The sequence below is a fragment of the Neoarius graeffei genome, chromosome 9 (genome assembly GCF_027579695.1).
Source record: "Neoarius graeffei isolate fNeoGra1 chromosome 9, fNeoGra1.pri, whole genome shotgun sequence".
Taxonomy (NCBI): domain Eukaryota; kingdom Metazoa; phylum Chordata; class Actinopteri; order Siluriformes; family Ariidae; genus Neoarius; species Neoarius graeffei.
The window spans coordinates 41,214,698-41,238,441 of record NC_083577.1 but is presented as its reverse complement, the minus strand read 5'-3'; the positions used below and the strand labels follow the sequence as shown (position 1 = coordinate 41,238,441).

At 41.7% G+C, this 23,744-nt stretch overlaps 1 protein-coding gene across 2 annotated transcripts in view; it reads right to left on the bottom strand.

The window, feature by feature from the left end:
- Positions 1–23,744, bottom strand: part of ankrd44 (ankyrin repeat domain 44) — a 76,946-nt gene that overhangs the window by 19,194 nt on the left and 34,008 nt on the right. For both annotated transcript variants that reach the window (XM_060929513.1, XM_060929512.1), the window contains exons 8-21: positions 22,756–22,968; positions 22,594–22,672; positions 22,377–22,491; positions 22,204–22,286; positions 16,424–16,487; positions 13,404–13,472; positions 11,479–11,619; positions 10,795–10,860; positions 10,504–10,615; positions 5,385–5,456; positions 4,663–4,864; positions 4,462–4,549; positions 3,541–3,658; positions 3,003–3,222 (exon numbers count right to left, since the gene is read on the bottom strand). In XM_060929513.1, the coding sequence (XP_060785496.1) occupies positions 3,003–3,222; positions 3,541–3,658; positions 4,462–4,549; positions 4,663–4,864; positions 5,385–5,456; positions 10,504–10,615; positions 10,795–10,860; positions 11,479–11,619; positions 13,404–13,472; positions 16,424–16,487; positions 22,204–22,286; positions 22,377–22,491; positions 22,594–22,672; positions 22,756–22,968 (1,642 nt within the window). The remainder of the gene's footprint in view (positions 1–3,002; positions 3,223–3,540; positions 3,659–4,461; positions 4,550–4,662; positions 4,865–5,384; positions 5,457–10,503; positions 10,616–10,794; positions 10,861–11,478; positions 11,620–13,403; positions 13,473–16,423; positions 16,488–22,203; positions 22,287–22,376; positions 22,492–22,593; positions 22,673–22,755; positions 22,969–23,744) is intronic.

Below are 23,744 nucleotides of genomic sequence, written 5' to 3'. Positions count from 1 at the left end.
TTTAGTTTTATCTGTATTATTTCTTTCATCATTTTATTTCAAAATTAAGACCAACATCACCATTCAAAACCGTATAGTTTATTGACTGTGTATATTTAGTGGGGAACCCCCACAGTACCCAGTTTCTGAGACAGACCCATATACACATTACCAATTATACTCACTTCATTTCTTGCAAGCATCACCAAGCGGTGAGCAGCATCAGGACTTGTAGTATTTGAGTTACCAAATTTGTTTACTGTCTTTTGTTCTGTGAACTAAATCTATTTTCAAAATAGTAAGAAAGCACTTGTTCATGAGTTGTCTTCAAAGCATTATTTAGTACTAATGAGCACATTGTTTCACAAGTGTAGAATAAAAAAATTAAATTAAAATTAAAGCAAATAAGTTTGATATTGGCTTTTCAATATATCTGCCAAAAAGCTAAAAAAATAAATAAATAAAAGCTTACAAAACCTTTCATTTGACCTTTCAGAAGGACCAAACAAAAGCTGTGATAATCAAAAGGTAAATTTTCTTAAAATAAAACACCACTTATTTGATATCGAATCAGTAGCCTTGGCGACCCACGAGGTGAATTTGGTTTATCCTTTTTATCTGCCGATTATACTACGAAGTTATAACAAGGTTTCTCTTATTTCGTTTCTGGTTTTGAAGTTTATCAAGAAGTAGAACGGGTAATCGAACTTGATCAGGAAAAGTGCTGATTGGTTACGAAGTTTCGCTATTGTTACACTCATTCTTACAACACGATGACATAGTGGCTTCGCTACTCGTTCTTGTGTACCTTTGATAACACGAGATCAACTGCTCGTATCGCGAGATCACGAGTCGCCGTTCTGGTGATTGTAATGCTTATGCGTTACACTCATTCTTACAACACGATGACTGCCTCGTTTTGCTTTTATGAGGCAGTAGCCACAAAAATGGTACCTACTGCCATCTGGCAAGGCACGCTGCAATACAGATGTGAGTACAGAGTCAAACTTTTGCAGTTACCAGAGGACCAGTACCCCACTGCAACCCTAGCTGTATAGGCGAGAGGCCGAGGGCTATGGAAACAGAGATCGGCGCTGCACCCATCCGCCTTAAAGAGCTGGTTAGTACTGGGACAGGAGACTGCCTGGGAAGACCAGATTCTGGTGTGGAAGGGACTTTGACTTATTCACTGCTGTCCATGTTGATGTTGTAGATGAACAGGAACTATAAGGCAAACACATTTCTGCTGTGCCACGCGAGAGGCTAAAATATATTTTAATTTTTTTTTCATAAGGGCTCACTGAATGATCTGTGGAGGATGAAATGACATAAATTGCATGCTATGGCTTACACAGTCATCAGATCTCAGCCCAACTGAACACATACATAGGACATTTTAGAGCGACATGTTAAACCGCTCTCCACCACCTATATCAAAACACCACCTGAGAGGATATCTTTTGGAAGACTGGTGTTCATCTTTCCAGTCCAGTTTCAGATTCTTCTATTCTCGCAAATAAGACACTTTTCCTTTAATTTGTCACCCATCTGTATATCCACTACCAGTCAAAAGTTTGGACACCCCTGCTTTCAGGAGGAGTTACTTCATTTGGATGCTCTTTTCTCTTTTAGGTTTTTTTTTTAAATAATAAAGACGACAGTAATGCTATGAAATAAAAAAAGTGTTAAACAAATCAAAGCTAGTTTATATTTTTAAATTCTTAACAGTTCTGCTGTCACTGAAGTTTAATGAAGGGCTACACACTCCTGGCATCTTCTTAGATGTGGGATCTTCACCCAGGTGGCTTTATTTAAATATCTCAAATAGTCTGAGCAGTTTATGGCTGCGTCCCCAAGTTCTAATGAACACATATTGTTAAGGGAAGCAAATTAATTTTAAGTAAAACTGCTCTTTTTAAGTATTACAGATACACTACTAGTCTAAAGTTTGGACACACCTACTGATCCATAGGGGTTTTTTTTTCCTGTATTTTGATTATTTTCTACGTTGTAGAACAATATTGAAGACATCAAAATGGTGACGTGCACTGCTCCTTCAGCGGTGCTTCAGTGCCGGTAATTTTGACAGCTGAAAGCAGCGTGACCAAGGGCTGGGATCCGCTGATCATACACGCCTGGAGTGGCATAATCAGCACTTTAATTCATCCTGCTCAAGCAGCCAGGGGAGTATGAAAAGGTACCGCAGCTCTCAGAGGTTAGCAGAATTGCAAATGTGCTCTTTTGCTCCTGCACTCTCTTCCTCTCTCTGGGCAGGAAACCTTGCTGATGCAGAGGACGATGAGCTCAAGCCTCTTGCGTGTTTTGTCGGCAATCACCCCCACTCTCTCCGCCTCTGGGACGCCAACAGACTCTGATACAGTCAGCATCCGCCATCGACCCCGCTCTAGGATGGCTTGGGTTCCCTGCCTCCTGCACAGACTGCACCGCTCTCTCTCACTCCACTCCACTCCACTCCACTCCACTCTCCCTAGACTAATTTTTCATTAAGTTCACTGATTTTTACACTAAGGACTTGGGTTTTGTGTTTGTATTCTCCCTGCCTTGCAGCACAAGTCTCACAAACACTCAGTAAACAGTAAATAATAACAATACAGTAAATAGCCCTATTCCACAACTGTAGTAATTCAGATTATGTCAAGAACCGCTCAACACAGTGAAGTGAAACAACATCCAACATTACTTTAAGAAACCAGTGAATTAGAAGGTGTCCAAACTTTTGACTTGTACTGAACATTTTGACTCTGAAATTAATTTACATGCAAGTATTAACTTCCGTTCAACAAATTTTAACCATAAGCCTTTATCAAACTGCCTTTCAGAAAACTGCAAATATATATTCAGTCTAATCCAAATTATTGACTGATAGTGTAAAATATCTATAGTCATAGAAAGAAGTGATGTGAATTTGCCTTTTTATCCCACTGCTACACAGACAGGGAGTGCTGATCACACTCATGTGACATGCATACAGTAGATGCCTGGAGGTTGAGAAGAGGACTGACCGTTATAGCAGGCCCAGTGTAGGGGTGTGTATCCATGGTGATCTCTCAGAGGAGGGATGGATGACTCTGCACAGGCCAAGGTCAGCAGCTCACTGAGGCAGGATGCGTGACCCCGCGCTGCAGCCAGGTGGAGAGCTGAGCGTCCCCTACTGTCACCCACCAACACCGAAGCCTCCTGCTCTAAAAGACACTGCACAGACTCTTCCTGACCACACAGCAACTGAGAGAGGTGAGACAGAGAGAGAGAGAGAGAGAGAGAGAGAGAGGCAGACAGAGAGGCAGAGACAGGGACAGACAGACAGACAGAGAGAGAGACAGGGACAGACAGACAGAGAGAGAGAGACAGGGACAGACAGACAGAGAGAGACAGACAGACAGAGACAGACAAAGGAGATGAGCACAATTTAACACCATTAAGCTAAACTGGCAATTATGTGATAACAGAACAGCTCTGAAGAGAACAAATATTATTCACAGACTTGAGAGTGAGTGAGTAGTTGCAGTACCCCTGTACTAATTCGGTATCAGTGCAACTCACCCCTAAGTGAAGTGCGGTCAGTCCCTGATGATCTGCTGCGTCTACATTGGCCTCTCGTTCTAACAATAGAGACACAGCGTCCACATGACCCCCCAGCACTGCTAGCATCAGAGGGGTCCTGAAAACACACACACACACACACACCAGGACTTAAATAGATAACCAAATCATAAATAATCAAATATGGCAGTCACACATTACATTCCTAACATACAGTTGCTCCAAAGGAGATCCAAGAGCAACTATTGATGACGCTCCAGCTATATCATTAGTGTCTATATCAGTAGTACTATCTGCTCTCATCTACTCTGCCATTTCCCAAATGAAAGCCATCTTTACTATCGATATGAGAAAAGGATTCTTGAATCATCATCATCTTTCAGCTGCTCCTGTTAGGGGTCACCACAGCAGATCTGTCCCGCATATTTGATTTGGCATAGTTTTTACACCGAATGCCCTTCCTGAGGCAACCTTCCCCAGTCTATCCAGGCTTGGGACTGGTACCAAATATGTACTGTCTTGTGTAACCCCAGTAGCTGGGTATTTTAGCTAATCGGCATGTCTTTGGACTGTGGGAGGAAACCGGAGCACCCAAAGGAAACCCATGCAAACATGAGAAAAACATGCAAACAGAAAGGCCCCTGTCAGCCATGGGGTTCGAACCCAGAACCTTCTTGCTATGAGGTGACAGTACTAACCACTACACCACCGTGCCACCCGGAAAAGGATTCTTGAATGCAGCTTGTAATATCTACTGTACCAAGCCAGGTGGCCAAAAAAATTAAAAAAAAACCCGACTGGTGATTTTTCTCCATAGTCATGGTTCAACTGTACATTACTATATTCCATCAGTATATTTATCTTTTTGTGAGTTAGTGTTATTTCTGAGACTGAAACAGCAGCACATGATGAGTCACTCACCGTCCCTGAGAATCAGCTGCATCTACCAGATCTGCGCTGTCTGAGTCTTCCAGCAGGAGGCGCACACACGGCGTATGGCCATTCATCACTGAGAGATAGAGTCACATCCATTAGGGAATGGAATTACATTCGGTGTTAACACATCATTAATTAGTAATCCTCTTCCACCTCTTCTCACACACGCAGAGCATGGCGCAGTACCTGCAAGATGGATGGGCGTGCGTCTGCGGACCGTGTCCGCGCAGTGTGCTGAAGCTCCATGGTTCAGCAGCGTCAGAGCACAGTCAGTGTGACCCCTGAGGGCAGCGAAGGCAAGAGCAGTGCGGCCCACCTCATCACCCTGATCCACATCGCAGTGACCCTGCAGCAGCACTTCCAGAGCTTGGGCATGGCCATGGTATGCCTGCAACACACACACACACACACACACACACACACACACACACACACACACACACACACACATACACACACAGTGTTACACAGTATACAACCCAATCACTGCAATAATGCTACTTTTGAACCAAATCTATTCCATACAGACACACATACTGTAACCTGGTGTTTGAAGTTTTGTTCAAAAGTCGCTAATGCCAAATTTGAGCATGAACTTTAATGCTGAAAAATTTACACGGTTACCCCTTTTCCACCAACGTGCCTGAGCTGCAACCTTCAAATTATACCAAGATCCAGACCAGCAGCAATATCCTTTAAAACCACCCATGCGTTTTACGTCTTTACATAATGGCAGTCATGTAAATAACTTGAGGTGCGGAATGGTTCACCATGCTGATGGAAAAGCACTGAAAGCACTAACCTGTGACCAGTCAATGGTATCAGCAAGTTGTAGATTTATACTAAAAATTTAAAACAGTAAGGTGAAGGTCGCGCTGTGACGATTAGAGAGTGCTAGCATGACTCACGGCCAGATGGAGTGGACTGCGGGTACTGCAGTTCTTGCCTTCATCCTGATTTTGCTCCTCTCGTTCCAGAAGCTTCAAAAACAACAATTAAAAAAGGAAAAAAAAAAAACTCCAGTGAATCAAATGTTCAATAACTACAATGAAAGGAAAAAGCATAAAAGTACTCCTTGTCCCAAAAAAAACCCACTAGCTTGTATAGACATGCTTTAATAGCATTCAACACAATCCAAATAAGCATGGTGACTACACACACACACACACACACACACACACACACACACAGAGGTGCTGGTCATATATTAGAATATCATGAAAAAGTTGATTTATTTCAGTAATTCCATTCAAAAAGTGAAACTTGTATATTATATTCATTCATTACACACAGACTGATATATTTCAAGTGTTTATTTATTTTAATTTTGATGATTATAACTGACAACTAATGAAAACCCCAAATTCAGTATCTCAGAAAATTAGAATATTGTGAAAAGGTTCAATATTGAAGACACCTGGTGCCGCACTCTAATCAGCTAATTAACTCAAAACACCTGCAAAGGCCTTTAAATGGTCTCTCAGTCGAGTTCTGTAGGCGACACAATCATGGGGAAGACTGCGGACTTGACAGTTGTCCAAAAGACGACCAGTGACACCTTGCACAAGGAGGGCAAGACACAAAAGATCATTGATAAAGAGGCTGGCTGTTCACAGAGCTCCGTGTCCAAGCACATTAATAGAGAGGCGAAGGGAAGGAAAAGATGTGGTAGAAAAAAAGTGTACAAGCAATAGGTATAACCGCACCCCGGAGAGGACTGTGAAACAAAACCCATTCAAAAACGTGGGGGAGATTCACAAAGAGTGGACTGCAGCTGGAGTCAGTGCTTCAAGAACCACCACGCACAGACGTATGCAAGACATGGGTTTCAGCTGTCGCGTTCCTTGTGTCAAGCCACTCTTGAACAAGAGACAGCGTCAGAAGCGTCTCGCCTGGCCTAAAGACAAAAAGGACTGGACTGCTGCTGAGTGGTCCAAAGTTATGTTCTCTGATGAAAGTAAATTTTGCATTTCCTTTGGAAATCAAGGTCCCAGAGTCTGGAGGAAGAGAGGAGAAGCACAGAATCCACGTTGCTTGAGGTCCAGTGTAAAGTTTCCACAGTCAGTGATGGTTTGGGGTGCCATGTCATCTGCTGGTGTTGGTCCACTGTGTTTTCTGAGGTCCAAGGTCAACGCAGCCGTCTACCAGGAAGTTTTAGAGCACTTCATGCTTCCTGCTGCTGACCAACTTTATGGAGACGCAGATTTCATTTTCCAACAGGACTTGGCACCTGCACACAGTGCCAAAGCTACCAGTACCTGGTTTAAGGACCACGGTATCCCTGTTTTTAATTGGCCAGCAAACTCACCTGACCTTAACCCCATAGAAAATCTATGGGGTATTGTGAAGAGGAAGATGCGATACGCCAGACCCAACAATGCAGAAGAGCTGAAGGCCACTATCAGAGCAACCTGGGCTCTCATAACACCTGAGCAGTGCCACAGACTGATCGACTCCATGCCACGCCGCATTGCTGCAGTAATTCAGGCAAAAGGAGCCCCAACCAAGTATTGAGTGCTGTACATGCTCATACTTTTCAGTTGGCCAACATTTCTAAAAATCCTTTTTTTGTATTGGCCTTAAGTAATATTCTAATTTTCTGAGATACTGAATTTGGGATTTTCATTAGTTGTCAGTTATAATCATCAAAATTAAAAGAAATATTTGAAATATCAGTCTGTGTGTAATGAATGAATATAATATACAAGTTTCACTTTTTGAATGGAATTACTGAAATAAATCAACTTTTTCATGATATTCACACACACACACACACACACACACACCAGGTCAAAAGTTTGTACACCTCTACACATTCACAGGTTATTTCATCCAAAAGTTAAGACATTTCGTCCAAAGCCTTTTTCATACGTACTATCAATTATTTTACATTTCAGGTATTTTTGTGTTCAAAAAAAGGAGGAATTCTGAATGGAATTTGACCAAAGCAAAACACATTTTTGCAAAATGAAAACTAAACCGGAAATGATGGGAATCAGCGAGTGTCAACTTCAGGCACGTTCGGCTGGGGCCGCCTGTGGGGAGAGATCGTTTTTATTAGACCAAATTACATAGAAAATCTATACTCACACTTCCCAGATATCCTTGGCAAGTGCGAGATATGAGAAAACGTGCGGTTTTTTTCAGTTTGTATACAGGCACGCTGATGCCTATTGATCATGTGCAGGTGAGCCTCATTAACAGCGCGCGTGTGAGAATCCGCTCGGGTGCGCTCCAGACTGCGTGCGTGCTGTTAATGACGCTCACCTGTACATGATCAATAGGCATCAGCGTGCCTATATACAGACTGAAAAAAAAAAAAAAAAAAAAACACGCACGTTCAGTGCGAAGCAGGGCTTTGAACCAGAATTTTTTTCCTATCGGTTTGTTCCGAACAGAAACAGAATTTTAACGTTTCCGGTTTTGGGTTCCACCATTAAATAGACGTTCCCGAACCAGTTAGAACAAAAAAATTTCGTTCCCGGAACGGTTAATTACGTTCCCTGTCAGCTGTTTAACAAATGGCTATAAAATTATGTCTCTGTCTCATCCAGCTTAAGCCAAATGTAGGCTAATTCTATTACAACCTTCATTAAATAAGACAAGAAATAATTTAAAACAATTATTATTATTTCAAATGTTGGCGATTTGGATTCTCAGTATGTCTTCCCATCTACACAAACAGAAAAAGTGCCAAAAATGAAAGATAATTCGTTTAGTGTGTTACCAAAGGCTAGTCAGGCCCTATAGAGGGCTACCGCATGACGTCACCGCGCCGCGAGATTTTGTTAGGCGCCATATTGGAAGACCAAGTACACATCTATGCAAGTACATACATACATAAAACAAACTACACCTGAAATGTAGCCAGGGCCGGTTCTGCCCTAATCTGGACCCGGGTGCAACATCGTGCAAACCCCCCCCCCCAAAAAAAACCACCAGTCTAAATCAGGACAACCATCACATAACTATAAACATTTTATATCAACTATTTTAACTAAATGGGCTATAATAAATAAGCCTGCAGGCAGCCACGGCGGGCTGCCTCAGAAAAGTAACCATTCAATGACAACTGAAAGCCTGCAGCCACGGCGGGCTGCCTCAGAAAACTAACCATTTGTCCTACCTTAAAACTCGTTTTGCATTTTCTGCCTCCTTTTTTGTATTTTCAACCCTCTGTTTATTTTCTTTCCTTTTCTGAAAACCCGATTTGTGTCCAGACATTTTGTTCTGCTACCAACGAACTAACTCGTCAGGTCTCGTCTCTCGAGCCCGCGATGATTCCCGTGGGAAGGGCAACAACTGATACATTTTTACAAACAACCAATAGGGAGGTTACAACGTTCAGGCTCTTCTTTGCTCACAGACACTCAGTAATGCACTTACTCACTTATTATCACGTGGAGACATGACAGTAGTCCACCTTCCCGCTCTCTCCATTCAATCAGCGAACGTCACACAGGAAGTGAACCCCAGCGGCTCATAGAAACTTGCGCAGGAGAAGAATGACTATTTGTAGGCTACAGAAACTTTGAGGAACGAAATAAAAACCGGTATTAACCGGTCACCATTATTTTTAATAAGCGTTTCTGTTCCGGAACATAAAAAATAATAAAGTTTCTGGTTTCGTTTCTGTTCCATGTGAAATAGAAAAAGTTCCCGGTTTTCGTTTTCGTTCCTTGAACCGGTTCAAAGCCCTGGTGCGAAGTATTACACCATGTCAGTGCGCATTACCGAGTCTTATTCTCCCGTGTAAATTCCCTGGGTTTCCGATCCTGTTCTTAGTTTCTGTTTTTGCCTGATTTAGCCTGTTTGTGCCTCACCTGACCTTTTGCTAGTTTCATGTTTATGAGATTGCCTGCTGTTTTGGATTGTCTGCCTGTGTGTTTTCACAATTGTTAATGAACATTACTTCTGCACTTGCATCTGTCTCCTACCGCTCTCTGATAGTGGGAGGTGCGTACAAGTTATTAGGTATATAAAATCACAGGAGACGCAGTAATAAACCTGCTTAATGCACTCCCTTAAATTAATAAAATACTATTTAAATAAAATATTTATTGAAACATTTTACTGATTAAGGCGGTGTTGGCCTCATTAAGACTGGCTATATGATGAATTAAACAGCTTCACTCGACTCAAAGCTCGGAGAGCAGCCTGTAATGGTAAGGGTTTACTTGTTTACACCCCTTACACCGCTCTTTTGTGTCAAAGCGCTCGTGCTACGGCACTTGTTTGCTTTACAAAAATTGTTTATTTCCATAGATTATAGGGAGACGCAGTCATAAACCTGCTTAATGCACTCCCTTAAATGAATTATGGTTTGTTTATATCTCGATCTTGTTGCACATATAAAATAATTGATAGTGCGTATGAAAAAGGCTTTGGACAAAATGTCCCAACTATTGGACGAAATGGTCATTGGATGAAGTGTCCTGATCCCATAGGTGTTTCTGTATTGTGACCATTTTCTACATTGTAGAACAACATTGAAGTCATCAAAACAATGAAATAACATATGGAACATGTACGGAATTATGTGGTGACAAAAAAAAAAGTATTTTATATATTTCATATTTTAGATTCTTCAAAGTAGCCAGCGTTTACCGTGATGACGCTTTGCACACTATTGGCATTATCTTAACCAGCTTCATGAGGTAGTCACCTGGAATGCTTTTCAATTAACAGTTGTGCCTCGTCAAAAGTTAACTAGTGCAATTTTTTGCCTTCCTAATGCGTTTGAGACCAAACAGCAAATAATAATAATAATAATAATAATAATAATAATAATAATAACAACAACAACAACAGTAAATAGCCCTACTCCACAACTGTAGTAATCCATATTATATCAAGAACCGCTCAGCTAAGTAAAGAGAAACGACATCCATCATTACTTTAAGACATGAAGTGACTTTTAATTAATAAAAATTTTTAAAAAATAATAATAAATATTTGAATTTGGAGGTGTATCCAAACTTTTGACTGGTGCACAATGGTCTCTCTCTCTCTGTCTGTCTGTCTCACCAGCTCCAGGCAGCGTCGATGACCATAGGCAGCAGCATAGTGAACAGCGCTGTAACCTTTCTTGTCCTTCAGTGAGGCAGTGGCACCACTCTTCAACAAGAACTCAAGGCACCTACACACACAAAATCAGCTCAGCTAACTACAAAGACACAGGAGGGTACATGTGAATGCAGAATAAGAGGTGTGAGCAGAGGACAACAAAACACAGACGTTCCCTAAATAATAATAATAATAATCCGTTCATATTCTGAATTTAGGGTCATTCGTAAAAATGAGGTAAAGTGCACTTACAGGGCTGCTTCCTTCTCTTTCTCTGCTTGAACTCCAGGATTCTCTGGCTCCAGAGCTACACGTCGCCTTCAGAAACACACACACACACCCCATGACTCTTTAACTGAGTGGTCTTCTGAGCAGGAGCTTCAATCCTCAAACTTGTAACTATTAAGTGTGACAAGAAAAACGTGGCTCTACACCACATCATACCGGCCTGCCAAACCCAGTAATTAAAACTGACTAATTAGCAACAGGCCTGATTGTTTCGTTTTGTCCACTCTAGAGTGTGTAGTGATTAGAAATGCAGCCCCTGTTTGACGTCACAGCAGCGTCTCTGCATTGTCTACCGGGGACTTAAAAATATCCCAGGGTTGCCATGGCGACTTGAACAGAGTGGCAATACTGTAGCAATCCTCATTAAGGCTCCACTTGGTGCCAACGATGATGGAAGACGTAGCTATGCCAAATACCCACTGCCTGCTGTTATGAGACTGTTTACATTTCTTTGTGTTACTCGCAGTCTTAAATGTTTGGATGTTCTGCTGTGGTTTTAAGAGGGAACCTTGGGCTTCTATGCAAATGCTCAAGTTCTGCAAACAATTTCAGGCAAAAGCTTTGCTAGGCAAACTAGACTTGCAAACTAGCATCTTTTTTTTGGGAAACCAACATGGAAAGAAAACGTGGCCGAGTATAGATCTGTACCTCCTGTCCAGGTCGGAGGCAGCAGCGTAGTGCAGGGCAGACCGCCCCCACTGGTCAGTGGCATTAATACAGGTACCACAGGACACCAGGGTCTCTAAGCACTGAAAATGACGACTTGCAGCCGCATAGTGGAGGGGAGTCCTATGAAAGTGCATACAAAAAAAAACAAACGTTGTATTTGGGACAATACAAACAGCATGTGTCTAATATGTTGTGAAGATGCTGTCAGATGCACCGACTGAGCCATAATTCACTTCTGTACTGCTAAGAGATCCATCCAGCTCTGCTACTCATCCCTGATATATGAGTCTGTCTCAGAAACTGGGTACTGTGGGGGTTCCCCACTAAATATATTCACAGTCAATAAACTATACGGTTTTGAATGGTGATGTTGGTTTTAATTTGAAATAAAATGATGAAAGAAATAATACAGATAAAACTAAATCTTTGATGTGAATATTCTATTCAGAATTTGGCAAGAATTCTGCAAATTTGTGGAAAAACGCCGGCTTGATCTGGGACATGATAAATGGTTGACTACATCGCATTCCCTTAAAAAGGTTGTAGTCCACTGAAAAGTCTACAGTTATCACTAATTGTATTTTAAGTTGTAACTTTATACACCTAAGGATTGGCGCGCTCACAGAATAATCATAACCGTAATAAAACATCATGCAAAATATTTGATCACCGTTGTAACTCCATTTTCCGCAGACCCAAAACCAATACGATCGTGTGTTTTGATCTAAACGGAAAGCCTCAGGGTCAAGGTCACTACCTCACCAAAAGTAGTAACTTAAAATTACTATGTCATATAAAAATGTAGTTATAAATCTGCGATTTTGTTTTTTAAAACGAAAGCAGAAAGTTAGGTGTAGAATATGTTTCTTACAGAATATGTTACGATGGTAGCTGGTCTTGTATGAATTTCTGAGCTATAAAATGAGTTGTGGTCTATTTTTTACCGTAGCGTGTTATTTGTGTGCGGGGAAGGACACACATTAACAATTTGCATGTGTAGAATGGAATTTTCCACTCCAACAGTTAGAAGTTGATCGTGCTTCCATTTGCAGTCTTTCTGTTACGCGGGTGATCTGTTCGGACGTTATCACTGAAAAGGGGAGTTTTGACAGTTTTATTTTGTTTTAGTCTTGCAGTATAAGGCAATAGAATGTTTCTTTTTCATCTTACTTTCATATTTCGTAGTGTTTGCGTATTTTTGGCCAATATTTTGCAACCACGGTCAATTTAGATCGAACTTTTGATAGAATCTACGGCCAGTCATTTTGCCCCACCCCCGCCTCGCGCTCCGTCCGGTGCGGTAGTGATGTCCCGTTGCTCGCGCGCCGCAGCAGAGACCCACACGACCTTCAGCCGGTACAGTCGCTGTTCTTTTACCAGCGCCGTTATTCTCATCTTTCCGGTGTGTTCTTGATTTTTCCATTGTGTCCTATTTCGCCATATCAAATACCCAAAATGTACCATATTATTCATATTTAAGTGAATAATCAATTCAGTCATCATAACTTGGCATTTTTAACCCAAGCAATCAAAAAGAGGAAATTTATTCAATATTTTCACTCATCTGTGAAGGAGGGGCTTTAATTCTTCATGATGTAGTTATTTTATATGTAAATCAATTTTACAAAAGCATTTGAATTGTAATCAAAATTTTCCACAGTGGAGGCCAGATAAAGCAAGATGCTCTCTTTATTCTTATTAAACATGACAAAAGAAACATTGAGTGTTAGGTAAATGCAAAAAAAACAGTAAAATTAGAACATTTATTTTTTGACCATAATGTCCCAAATGAGAGACCAGTTTCTGAGACTGACCCATATTCAAATCAATCACACTGAGCATTGTAAACAGATAATTAAATCACTCCTGATAAACTCAAATATAACAGGGATCCAAATGCTGACCTGCCATTTTTGTCTGTGCGGTTGTGATCTGCTCCACTGCTGAGCAACAGCTTCACGCATTCAACATTGCTGAAAGAGGAGGGGAATTCGAGAATTAGGGTAGAATTAATAATAAAAAAATTTTTTTAATGGTAAAAATTCTGTGTAAACACAGCATAAACACAGAAGGTAGAAAGGCAAACAAACTTACAGGTCATGTCTAAGTCAACTGACTCATCTCAGCTGACCAGAGTTGTGGTTATCACAATAGTGAAGTTTCAACAGCAAGTGTTACACAACGCGCATTTAAAATTTATTGTAACATTCTGACTAGATCAGACTTTGAATGTTTACATGCAGATGAACTATTTCCAAATCCACTCATCCATCCATCAACAGGTTTTTGCTGAGTCTACTGTATATTTGTGGTGGATTTGAAATCGTGAAATTTAAAGATTTATATTACATTATATCAAAATTACATTTAAAGATTCAATTCAGAATGAGGCACGTTTTGCCATCTGGTATCTGATGTCCATTTCACTATGGCACGCGGCTATCCAACAACCTGAGCAGGGATTTAGACATCTTGGCCTGATGATGAGCCCTTCCCACTAATACAGTCAATAATTGTAAAACCAGGCTTGTAGTATTCGAGTTCAGGACTCGAGTCCGACTCATGCCTTAATTTTAAGGACTTGTGACTTGACTTGGACTTGAGCACTGATGACTCGGACTCGTGCATTAACTGCATTTGGACTCTGATTTTTTTCTTTATTTTTTGTAACATGCCATAATAATTTGGTATATTTATATCTACATTAATTTTTATACTAATTTCGTGCAAGAGAATGCAAATTCACCGGTTCATGTGTCATGTTCAGGAACAAACTAACGTTAACGGCGCTAAAATGTCTGGAGAGAATGGCGCTAGGATTGTCCACTTTGCTTACACAGACTTCTCGTGTGGTGAGAAAAAAAAAATGCACTGTGATGTGTTCCATATATAGAAGAACCATCGAGGAGACGACGGGGACGACCTCGAACTTCAATCGCTATTTGGCAAGATTCCATTCAGAGAAGGAAGTGACACGCTATGTTCATTGCTCTGTTGATAGTGGGCGGGGCTTGCTGAGCAATGAACTAGCTAGTGTTAACCCTCTCTCATGTTATTTGGCCTGTTGATGGTGGGCGGGGCTTGCTGAGTGATGAACAAGCTGTAGCCTATAGATAGTTTTCACATGACGTCACAGAGTCGGGGATTCCCTAGTGGCGGCCATCTTGCGGGTCAAGCTTACTGTACAGGTCACTGAGCACACATTGTAACGCGCGAGTACAAAGTCTTCAAAAGAACCCAAGCAGGCTATTTAAAGCTAGCAATGGTGCACACCTGTTGTACTGTATTCACGGCTGTTGTAATAGGTCAAATGATGAAGTCAAGCGGAGCTTTTATGGAATTCCCACTGTACGGGAGCACGAAGGCGAGCAAACAAAGAAACTCAGCATACAAAGGAGGAATCTATGGCTTGCGAGAATCAACCGCAAGGATTATCAGCCTTCCAAACACAGCAAAGTCTGCTCCAATCATTTTATAAGTGGTAAGTTGTTTAAATAAACAATCAATTGTGTTTAAGTTTGTTTTTGGAAACCAAAACATGATGTGAACAATCTCTGGAGAATGCCTAACTGGAACCGCTGAGTGTACGTTTACATTGTAATGTACACTTAATATCGCTCGTTTGTCACGTTTCTATTTGACACTTGTCACTTCACTCACGCAAGGGTCATTTTTGAAAAACATTTTAGGTCTATTCTGTATGATTTGATTTGTGTTTGGGATGCAAACAGCGCGCCTTTTGGCGGATGCCGCCTGAATCGCGCAGATCCAATTTTTTTTTTAGGGGGGGGGCCTTGGAGTGTCTGATTATAATTTCAAAGTAAATTCTGTATTAAAATTACTAAATAAGCAAATCCGTTACAGTCCATGAAACAGGAAGTATAAGGATGAGAAAAAAAAAACAGTTTAAATTGCAAAGCTGCGCACATTTGCGCAGCCCGAGCGGTGTGCAGGACTGCGCAAATGTGCGCAGCTTTGCGATTTAAACTGTTTTTTTTCCTCATCCTTATACTTCCTGTTTCATGGACTGTAACGGATTTGCTTATTTAGTAATTTTAATACAGATTTTACTTTGAAATTATAATCAGACACTCCAACGCCCCCCCTAAAAAAAAAAAAATCGGATCTGCGCGATTCAGCCGTGAAAAAGGCGGCATCCGCCAAAAGGTGCGCTGTGAATATATAAAGTTGTATATATCAGACAGCCTTTAAAGTTTGATGAAGTCAGTTTCAGGCTTTGGAGCAGGCTTTGGCAGTTTCAGGCTTTGGCAGCCCTGCATAGTCACTTGAAAATGCATCTTTGTCCACTTCGTAGGGGTCAATTCCCCCAATCAAGGCCAGTTTGGCTGCATACCGTTGTCATGACATGTTGTCTAATGTATCTATATACTTCTGTTTGCTTGATTTTGCCGACATTGATCTTTATTTTAGAAAACTGACTATATAACTTCATAAATTCGTCCGAGATAACGTAGCCGGTAATGGCGATGGTCCGTTTTGTTTGCCCCACAAGATGGCGGCTGGAGGGCGTTCCCCGGAATGCTGTGACGTCAGTGAAAACTATCTATTAACTAAAATGGGGCAGTCAAGCAGTAACGTTAGTCCAACACAGCAGCAGAGACGCTTTCACATAAAGGCAACAGCAGCCACCGTCAAATGGTGTAGGTGGAGTCTTGTTCTCAGACTCAACTCAAAATTTTCTTTAATGACTTGGACTTGAACACTGGGGACTCGAGACTGGACTCAGACCCGAGGTTTAGTGACTCGACTACAACACTGTAAAACTCTAATATTCATCTATACAGTAGGTCACTACATGCATCATCAAGAACATTTGACTATCAAAAAATCAGACCTATCCATCTGTAATAAACAAAGTATGCAATGAATCTGCCAGTCTTAGCTCCTGCAGGAAGACACTCACCCTCCAGCAGCAGCTGCGTGGAGACAAGTCCTGCCCAGGCTGTCCGGGGTGTCGATCTGGAAGCCTGCACACAGGACCGAGTCATTACTGAGGGTGCAGATTATGCTATACCTCCGTCCTGAGCGAGGATGGAGGCATGAAGAGGAAGGGCACAGAAGAAAGGAAGCCCCCAACAAAACACGCAGACAGCCACAGTGGCAGACCCAGGAGAGGAAGAGAAACACAGGGATAGCGGGAGATAAAAAGAAAGAAAGAAAGGAGCGTGTTAGTGCAAGATGACCACAGACCCAGTGCAAGGGAAGACAGTTTTTAGATGACAAATGCATGCACGGATGGCAGAGACAGGAACACAGCGGCGAAAGACACCCACTTCAGCAATACATCAGCAAAAGTGTCTCTTCAGGGATTCTAACTCCAAACCATAAATCTATAAAAGATGAGCAGCTCAAGCCTGCGCCAAACACAAATCACAAGGGGACACACACACACACACATACATCTCAAAACATGACAGGAAACAATCACACTATGAGACAACTGCACAAGAACACAAGAAACATCATGTGAAAGATCAAAACCACGCATTTGCTATTGTGAGAATCACAAGCCTGAAGTGGTCCCTGGGCTCTACAAATCTACTGCTATGGATCAAAATTCCTTCATGAAGGAGTGGAGATCAACGAGAACTGTCGAGTTCATTTATGCCAACTGCATATTGACAGTGTGCTGCATGGCTCCAAGAATATTAACCCTTTCATTACTGTATAACTTCATATACAAACTGCTACATACGCTATATATAACTTTTATTCTATTCGCATTCACTAGATATGAGCAAACGTGTATTCTGGCTACTCTACTACTAGGATATTAGCTCATATACCATGAGTAGAGAAAAACAAAATGGTGGCGCATGTCAAGTCAGATACATCACTTTGTTATCAAGTATTGAAAAAAAAAAAAACAGAAATGGCTATAAGAATTTTAGCCCCCCCCCCAAATATCCCCTATTCCACACTCCAGCCCAGTCGGTGGCGGTAATGCACCTTTAAGTTGGTTTGCCAACTGCCAAAAGACCCTACAGAAGAAGAAAATGGCAGAGCGTGTTGCTGAACCAACCAAGGACAAAATAAAACCGCTATTCGAAAACAAAACCCCAAAAAATACGTTATTTACCAGCTGGGAGGTCCGACTGTGACCGAGGTCTTGAAAGTACTGACCGAGGCCCTCTGCCTTGAATACTGACCGAGGCCCAGAGGGCCTCGGTCAGTACTTTCAAGACCTCGGTCACGGTATTTCACAATACAGTCAGACCCTAAGCTGGTAAATAATATGTTTATTTTTTTCTTTACCAAATTCTAACAGAAAACAAGAGCGCCTGAAAAGGAAAACTGAGCCGAGCCGCCATTTTGAATCCTCATTCACGGCTGTAATGCAAATTGCTTCCTCCTCGGTATACAAGTGCACTTCCATTGCAGGAAAAAAAAAACCCTACATTTTGCTGCCTATGTAGTCCCCTATTTATGCAAAATTGAGTCATTCAGGATTCAGACATGTTTTTGCTCAGCGTTAGCAAGTTACAGGTTTTTAGCTTTCTCCTGAAATGTTTTCTTTTATTTTGTCTTCCTCAGGGTAGTAAAACTCGCTTCCGCTGTGAACACTGTCATTATTGCTATCCATGCTGTAAAATTAATGCTACAGTATTTTGAATCCTCATTCACGGCTGTAATGCAAATTGCTTCCTCCTCGATATACAAGTGCTCTTCTATGGCAGGAAAAAAAAAAAAAAAACTACATTTTGCCACCTATGTAGTCCCCTATTTATACAAATAGGAGTCGTTCAGGATTCAGCCATGTTTTTGCTCGGCGTTAGCAACAGTTACAGGTTTTTAGCTTTCTCCTGAAATGTTTTCTTTTATTTCTTCTTCCTCAGGGTAGTAAAACTCGCTTTCACTGTGAAGAATGTCGTTATCGCTGTCCATGATGCAAAATTAATGCTATTCTCCTGAGAAATGCGAAAATAAATGTTGTTTGTTGTTGTGAGCGAGCAAGTTGCCAGAGGTCCGTAACCGGAGTCCGTAACCGGAGTCCATAACTGGGGTCCGTACTGTAGGATACGGACCCGCTCGCCAGCCAATCAGAGCACAGGTTTTGGACTGCGAAAAAATAAAACAAAAATATGGAATGAAAAAGTATTTGATGGCGGGCGGCACGGTGGTGTAGTGTGGTTAGCGCTGTCGCCTCACAGCAAGAAGGTCCGGGTTCAAGCCCCGTGGCCGGCGAGGGCCTTTCTGTGTGGAGTTTGCATGTTCTCCCCGTGTCCGCGTGGGTTTCCTCCGGGTGCTCCGGTTTCCCCCACAGTCCAAAGACATGCAGGTTAGGTTAACTGGTGACTCTAAATTGACCGTAGGTGTGAATGTGAGTGTGAATGGTTGTCTGTGTCTATGTGTCAGCCCTGTGATGACCTGGCGACTTGTCCAGGGTGTACCCCACCTTTCGCCCAGAGTCAGCTGGGATAGCCTCCAGCTTGCCTGCGACCCTGTAGAACAGGATAAAGCGGCTAGAGATAATGAGATGAGTATTTGATGGCAAGAACGTATCTGTTTATTTTTCAAGAATTATTATTATTGCATTTTTTACAAATTGCTACCGTCATTTCACCGGTTTGTTTACATTCCAAGAGGAAATTACGTTGTCGGACGTTTTGTATTCATCAAATTTGCAAAAAATAAAAATGCTCTGTTTTTCAAAATCCAGTTAATGTGGATAGAAAAGTTATACGAAGTTGGACTCAATCTCATCGTACATGGCTTATAGCCAACTCAGCAGTATGCGCCTCATCGGCTATCCGTTCATGTACGACTCGATTTCGTGGAATAACTTAATTATACAAAATACCATTAACACTAAGTAATTTTGTGATAAAGTCAGTGTAAACCGGTACACAAATTTAAAAGAAAATACAGTAAACTAGAGTTTCCATAGTAACATATTTGGTACCGTTGGAAACTAGAGGAATTCTGCTTTGAGAATACGCAACACTTATGAGAATAAACTGAACGCTGGTAAATTTGCATTTTATCTACTAATATTCACCAAAAGAAAGATATAACCCTAATTAACATAAAATAACTGTGCTTTTGTGGTCTGTCGTGTTGAGATTCCATATTTTCCGGACCAATATAGCGGTTTGCAGTGATGAAAGGGTTAAAGGTGACATATTCTACCCCTTTTCCACAAGTTGACCCAGTTATTGAAATCTCAGTGACATGCTTTGGTCAAAATACCACAAGAATAAAGCACCACAGCTCCCTTCTCCCCCTGTCTAAACAACCCTGTTCAGAATGGCCGGTTTGAGAGCCTGTTCCTTTAAATGATAATGAGCCACTGCTCACCCCACCCCCTCTACCACCAGCCAATCAGGTAGCACTTTCCTCATGAATATTCACTCGCAAAGGCAGTTACCAGGCCGTGAGTGGAGATACTCAGACGAGGGGACGGTATATTCCTAATGATCTCTCCCCTTGAGACACTGAAGCGTACCCAAATCTGAACGGCTTGTTGAAGTGCGTCTTCTGAAATAAGCAGCCCAGAAGAAACTGGCCAAGTTCTCTTATTTCAGAGTTTGTGGGTTGGTAGGCACTCCAGATACCCAAATGTATGTGCACAAGCACTGAAAAAGTGAGCTTTTCATAATATGTTTTCTTTAAAACAAGGGAAGTTTGAGGCCTTTAATATGATGCTGAACCCAATGGAGTAATATGCAATTCTGATCACCCTCTGCTGCGTCAGAGGAAACATGCAAATGCAATGGAAACACTGGTTTTCCTCCACCCCAAATATTCCTACACCCTCTGTTGAAACGATATGTCTTACGGGTTGCCTTTTAGGGAAAGCAGCTGATGAGCTAGGAGTGGAGTTCATTTCTGGGCCAAGAAAATGTAAAAAAAAAAAAACACCCACAAACAAACAGAAAATTGAAACAAAGAAAAAAGTCAGATCCATGCCATTGCAATATTATGAATCAGTTACCCAAATTCTAGAAACATTTTGAAACGTTATGGACCGCACATTTAAAGTCCGGTGTCCATTGTGTTTAAAAAAAAAAAAAATCAGTACAATGTCTTGCAAAAGTATTCATTCCCCTTGGTGTCCGTCCTGTTTTGTCGCATTACAAGCTGGAATTATAAGTGATTTTCGGGGGGTTAGCACAATTTGATTTACACAACATGCCTACTACTTTAAAGGTGAAAATTGCTGTTTTATTGTGTCACAAACAATAATTAAGATGAAAAAACAGAAATTCCCCCCCAAAGTCAATACTTTCTAGAGCCACCTTTTGCTGCAATTACAGCTGCAAGTCTCTTGGGGTTTGTGTCTATTAGCTTAGCACATCTAGCCACTGGGATTTTTGCCCATTCCTCAAGGCAAAATTGCTCCAGCTCCTTCAAAAGTTAGATAGGTTGTGTTGATGTACAGCAATCTTCAAGTTATGCCACAGATTCTCAATTGGATTGAGGTCTGGGCTTTGACTAGGCCATTCCAAGACATTTAAATGTTTCCCTTTAAACCACTCCAGTGTAGCTTTAGCAGTATGTTTAGGGTCATTGTCCTGCTGGAACGTGAACCTTCGTCCAAGTCTCAAACCTCTGGCCGACTCAAACAGGTTTTCCTCCAGAACTGCCCTGTATTTAGTGCCATCCATCTTTCCTTCAGTCCTGACCAGCTTTCCTGTCCCTGCAGATGAAGAACATCCCCACAGCACAATGTTGCCACCACCATGCTTTGCTGTAGGAATGGTGTTCTCAGGTTGATGGGAAGTGTTGGGTTTGCACTACACATGGTGTTTCCCATGATGGCCAAAAAGTTAAATTTTAGTCTCATCTGACCAGAGAATCTTCTTCCATGTATTTAGGGAGTCTGCCACATGCTGTTGGGCAAACTCCAAAAGTGTTTTCTTATATTTTTTTTTCTTTCAGCAATGACTTTTCTGGCCACTCTTCCACAAAGCCCCGCTCTGTGGGGTGTACAGCTTAAAGTGGTCCTATGGACAGATACTCCCCATCTCCACTGTGGATCTGTGCAGCTCCTTCAGTGTTATCTTTGGTGTCTTTGTTGCATCTCTGATTAATGTCCTCCTTGCCTGGTCTGTGAGTTTTGGTGGGTGATCTTCTCTTGTCAGGTTTGTAGCGGTGCCATATTCTTTCCATTTTGTTACAATGAATTTAATGGTGCTCCCTGGGATATTCAAAGTTTGGGATATTCTTTATAACCCAACCCTGATCTATACTTCTCCACAACTTTGTCTCTGACCTGTTTGGAGGCTCCTTGGTTTTCATGTTGCTTGCTTATTCGTGTAGCAGAGTCAGGGTCCTTCCAGAACAGGTTGATTTATACAGACATCATGTGACAGATCATGTGACATTTTGACTGCACACAGGTGGATCTTAATCAACTAATTATGTGACTTATGAAGTGAATTGGTTGGGCCAGCTCTTATTTAGGGGTTTCATACGAAAAGGGGTGAATACCTATGCACACTCCAGATTTCTGGGTTTGTTTGTTTTTTCCATCTTCTTGTTTGTGTCAATAAAAAAAAGTTTGCACTTTTAAAGTGGTAGGCATGTTGTGTAAATCAAATGGTGCAAAGCCTCCAAAAATCCATTTTAATTCCAGCTTGTAATGTGACAAAACAGGACAAACACCAAGGGGGATGAATACTTTTGCAAGACACTGTACAATGACATTATATTGTGTCAGATCTCCAAATGCAGAAGTACCTGAGGAGAGAAGTTTCCGGCAGCAGTCGGCATGAGCATTTAGAGCTGCCAGGTGCAGTGGAAACATCCCATGAATTCCTCTTCTAGAGACAGAGAGAGACTTCATAAGTGTTAACCGATATAAACAGTGTACTAATCTTTGGTTATAAAAGCGCGCACACACACACACACACCTGGTGCAGTCGGCCCCACTGGTGATTAAGGTGTTGATGAGGAGTTCATGACCGTAACGAGCGGCAATGTGTAATGGAGTGTTGCCATCCTTATCCATGCAGTCTATCTCCCCGCCTGTCATTTACAAACACACCAACACTTCTTACACACTTTACTTTGCGCATGCTAACAGCCTGATGCTCACATATGAGCCCATTGATAACTCAAAGCTCTCACCGTTCTGAATGAGAGTCTGGGAGCGAGTGAACCGCCCATGCACTGCAGTCATATGCAAAGGACTCTTCCCATCTCGGCTCTAAAAGAGAATAATCCTAATGTCTCAGAAATAGTACTCAGGTTTAGTGAGATATGAGAGATAAAAGGGAGCGAGATGTTTACCTGCACGTTGACATCAGCTCCGTTGTTGACCAGGAACTCGAGGCAGAGGGCACCATGTGTGGACGCAGCAGCAAAGTGGAGAGGGGTGAAGCCTTTGTTGTTGGGCTGACTCACATTAGCACCATGGTCAATCAGCTCACTCACCACAGCATCCTGACCATTAAAGCAAGCCACGTGCAGAGCCGTGTTCCCAAACGCATTGGCTTCGTCTATCTGTTAGAGATAACCAAGGGACAAATACATCATGCAATTATTCATATCTATAAACCTGCTCTCTAATGATTAGGTTATTAAATTTTATGCGAGTTAGAAGTAGGGATATACTGTATCTGAGCAGGCATAAATGGTTCCTTATCCCACAATTCTTTAAATTACATGGCTCCTGAGAACAAGTCACGATAGAAATGTTAAAGTGATACTGACACTAACAGGTCTCCTCGGGGTCACTTTATAGATTTTAACATAAACTTTAAATTTTCAATGTAACTGCAAGGTGTGGAGATGAAAACGCAACAAAATAAAACATTTAAACCTCCCGCCACGAAGCGATGCCTGGAATTCCCTTCCCTTTCACCGAGAATGGCCCAAACTGGTGAACCCCTGCCTGGAAGGCGCGCCGACAGAACACGTTTTCATGACAGAACATGAGCTGTAAGCTCTGAGCTGTGTCCAAAATCACTCACTCAATCACTACTCCCTATTTAGGGAATTCTATATAGAAGACTATATAGTGAATTGGTAAAATGGGGAACCCCCCCCCCCCCGCTTTTGGACACTACTCCGTCACACTGTTATTTACATCATTACTGTCGCAGAATTAAAACGTGCCAGATCAGTCAGCTGGTGGATTTTCAAAATAATAAATACATGCATGTATTTTTGTGATAAATAGAGTTTAGAGTTTATTTTATTTTTAAAAGGGACAGTGTACAAATTAAACATTATCCTTGTGGTAAGGACAGGTGTCTGTCCCAGGTTATAGCAGTACA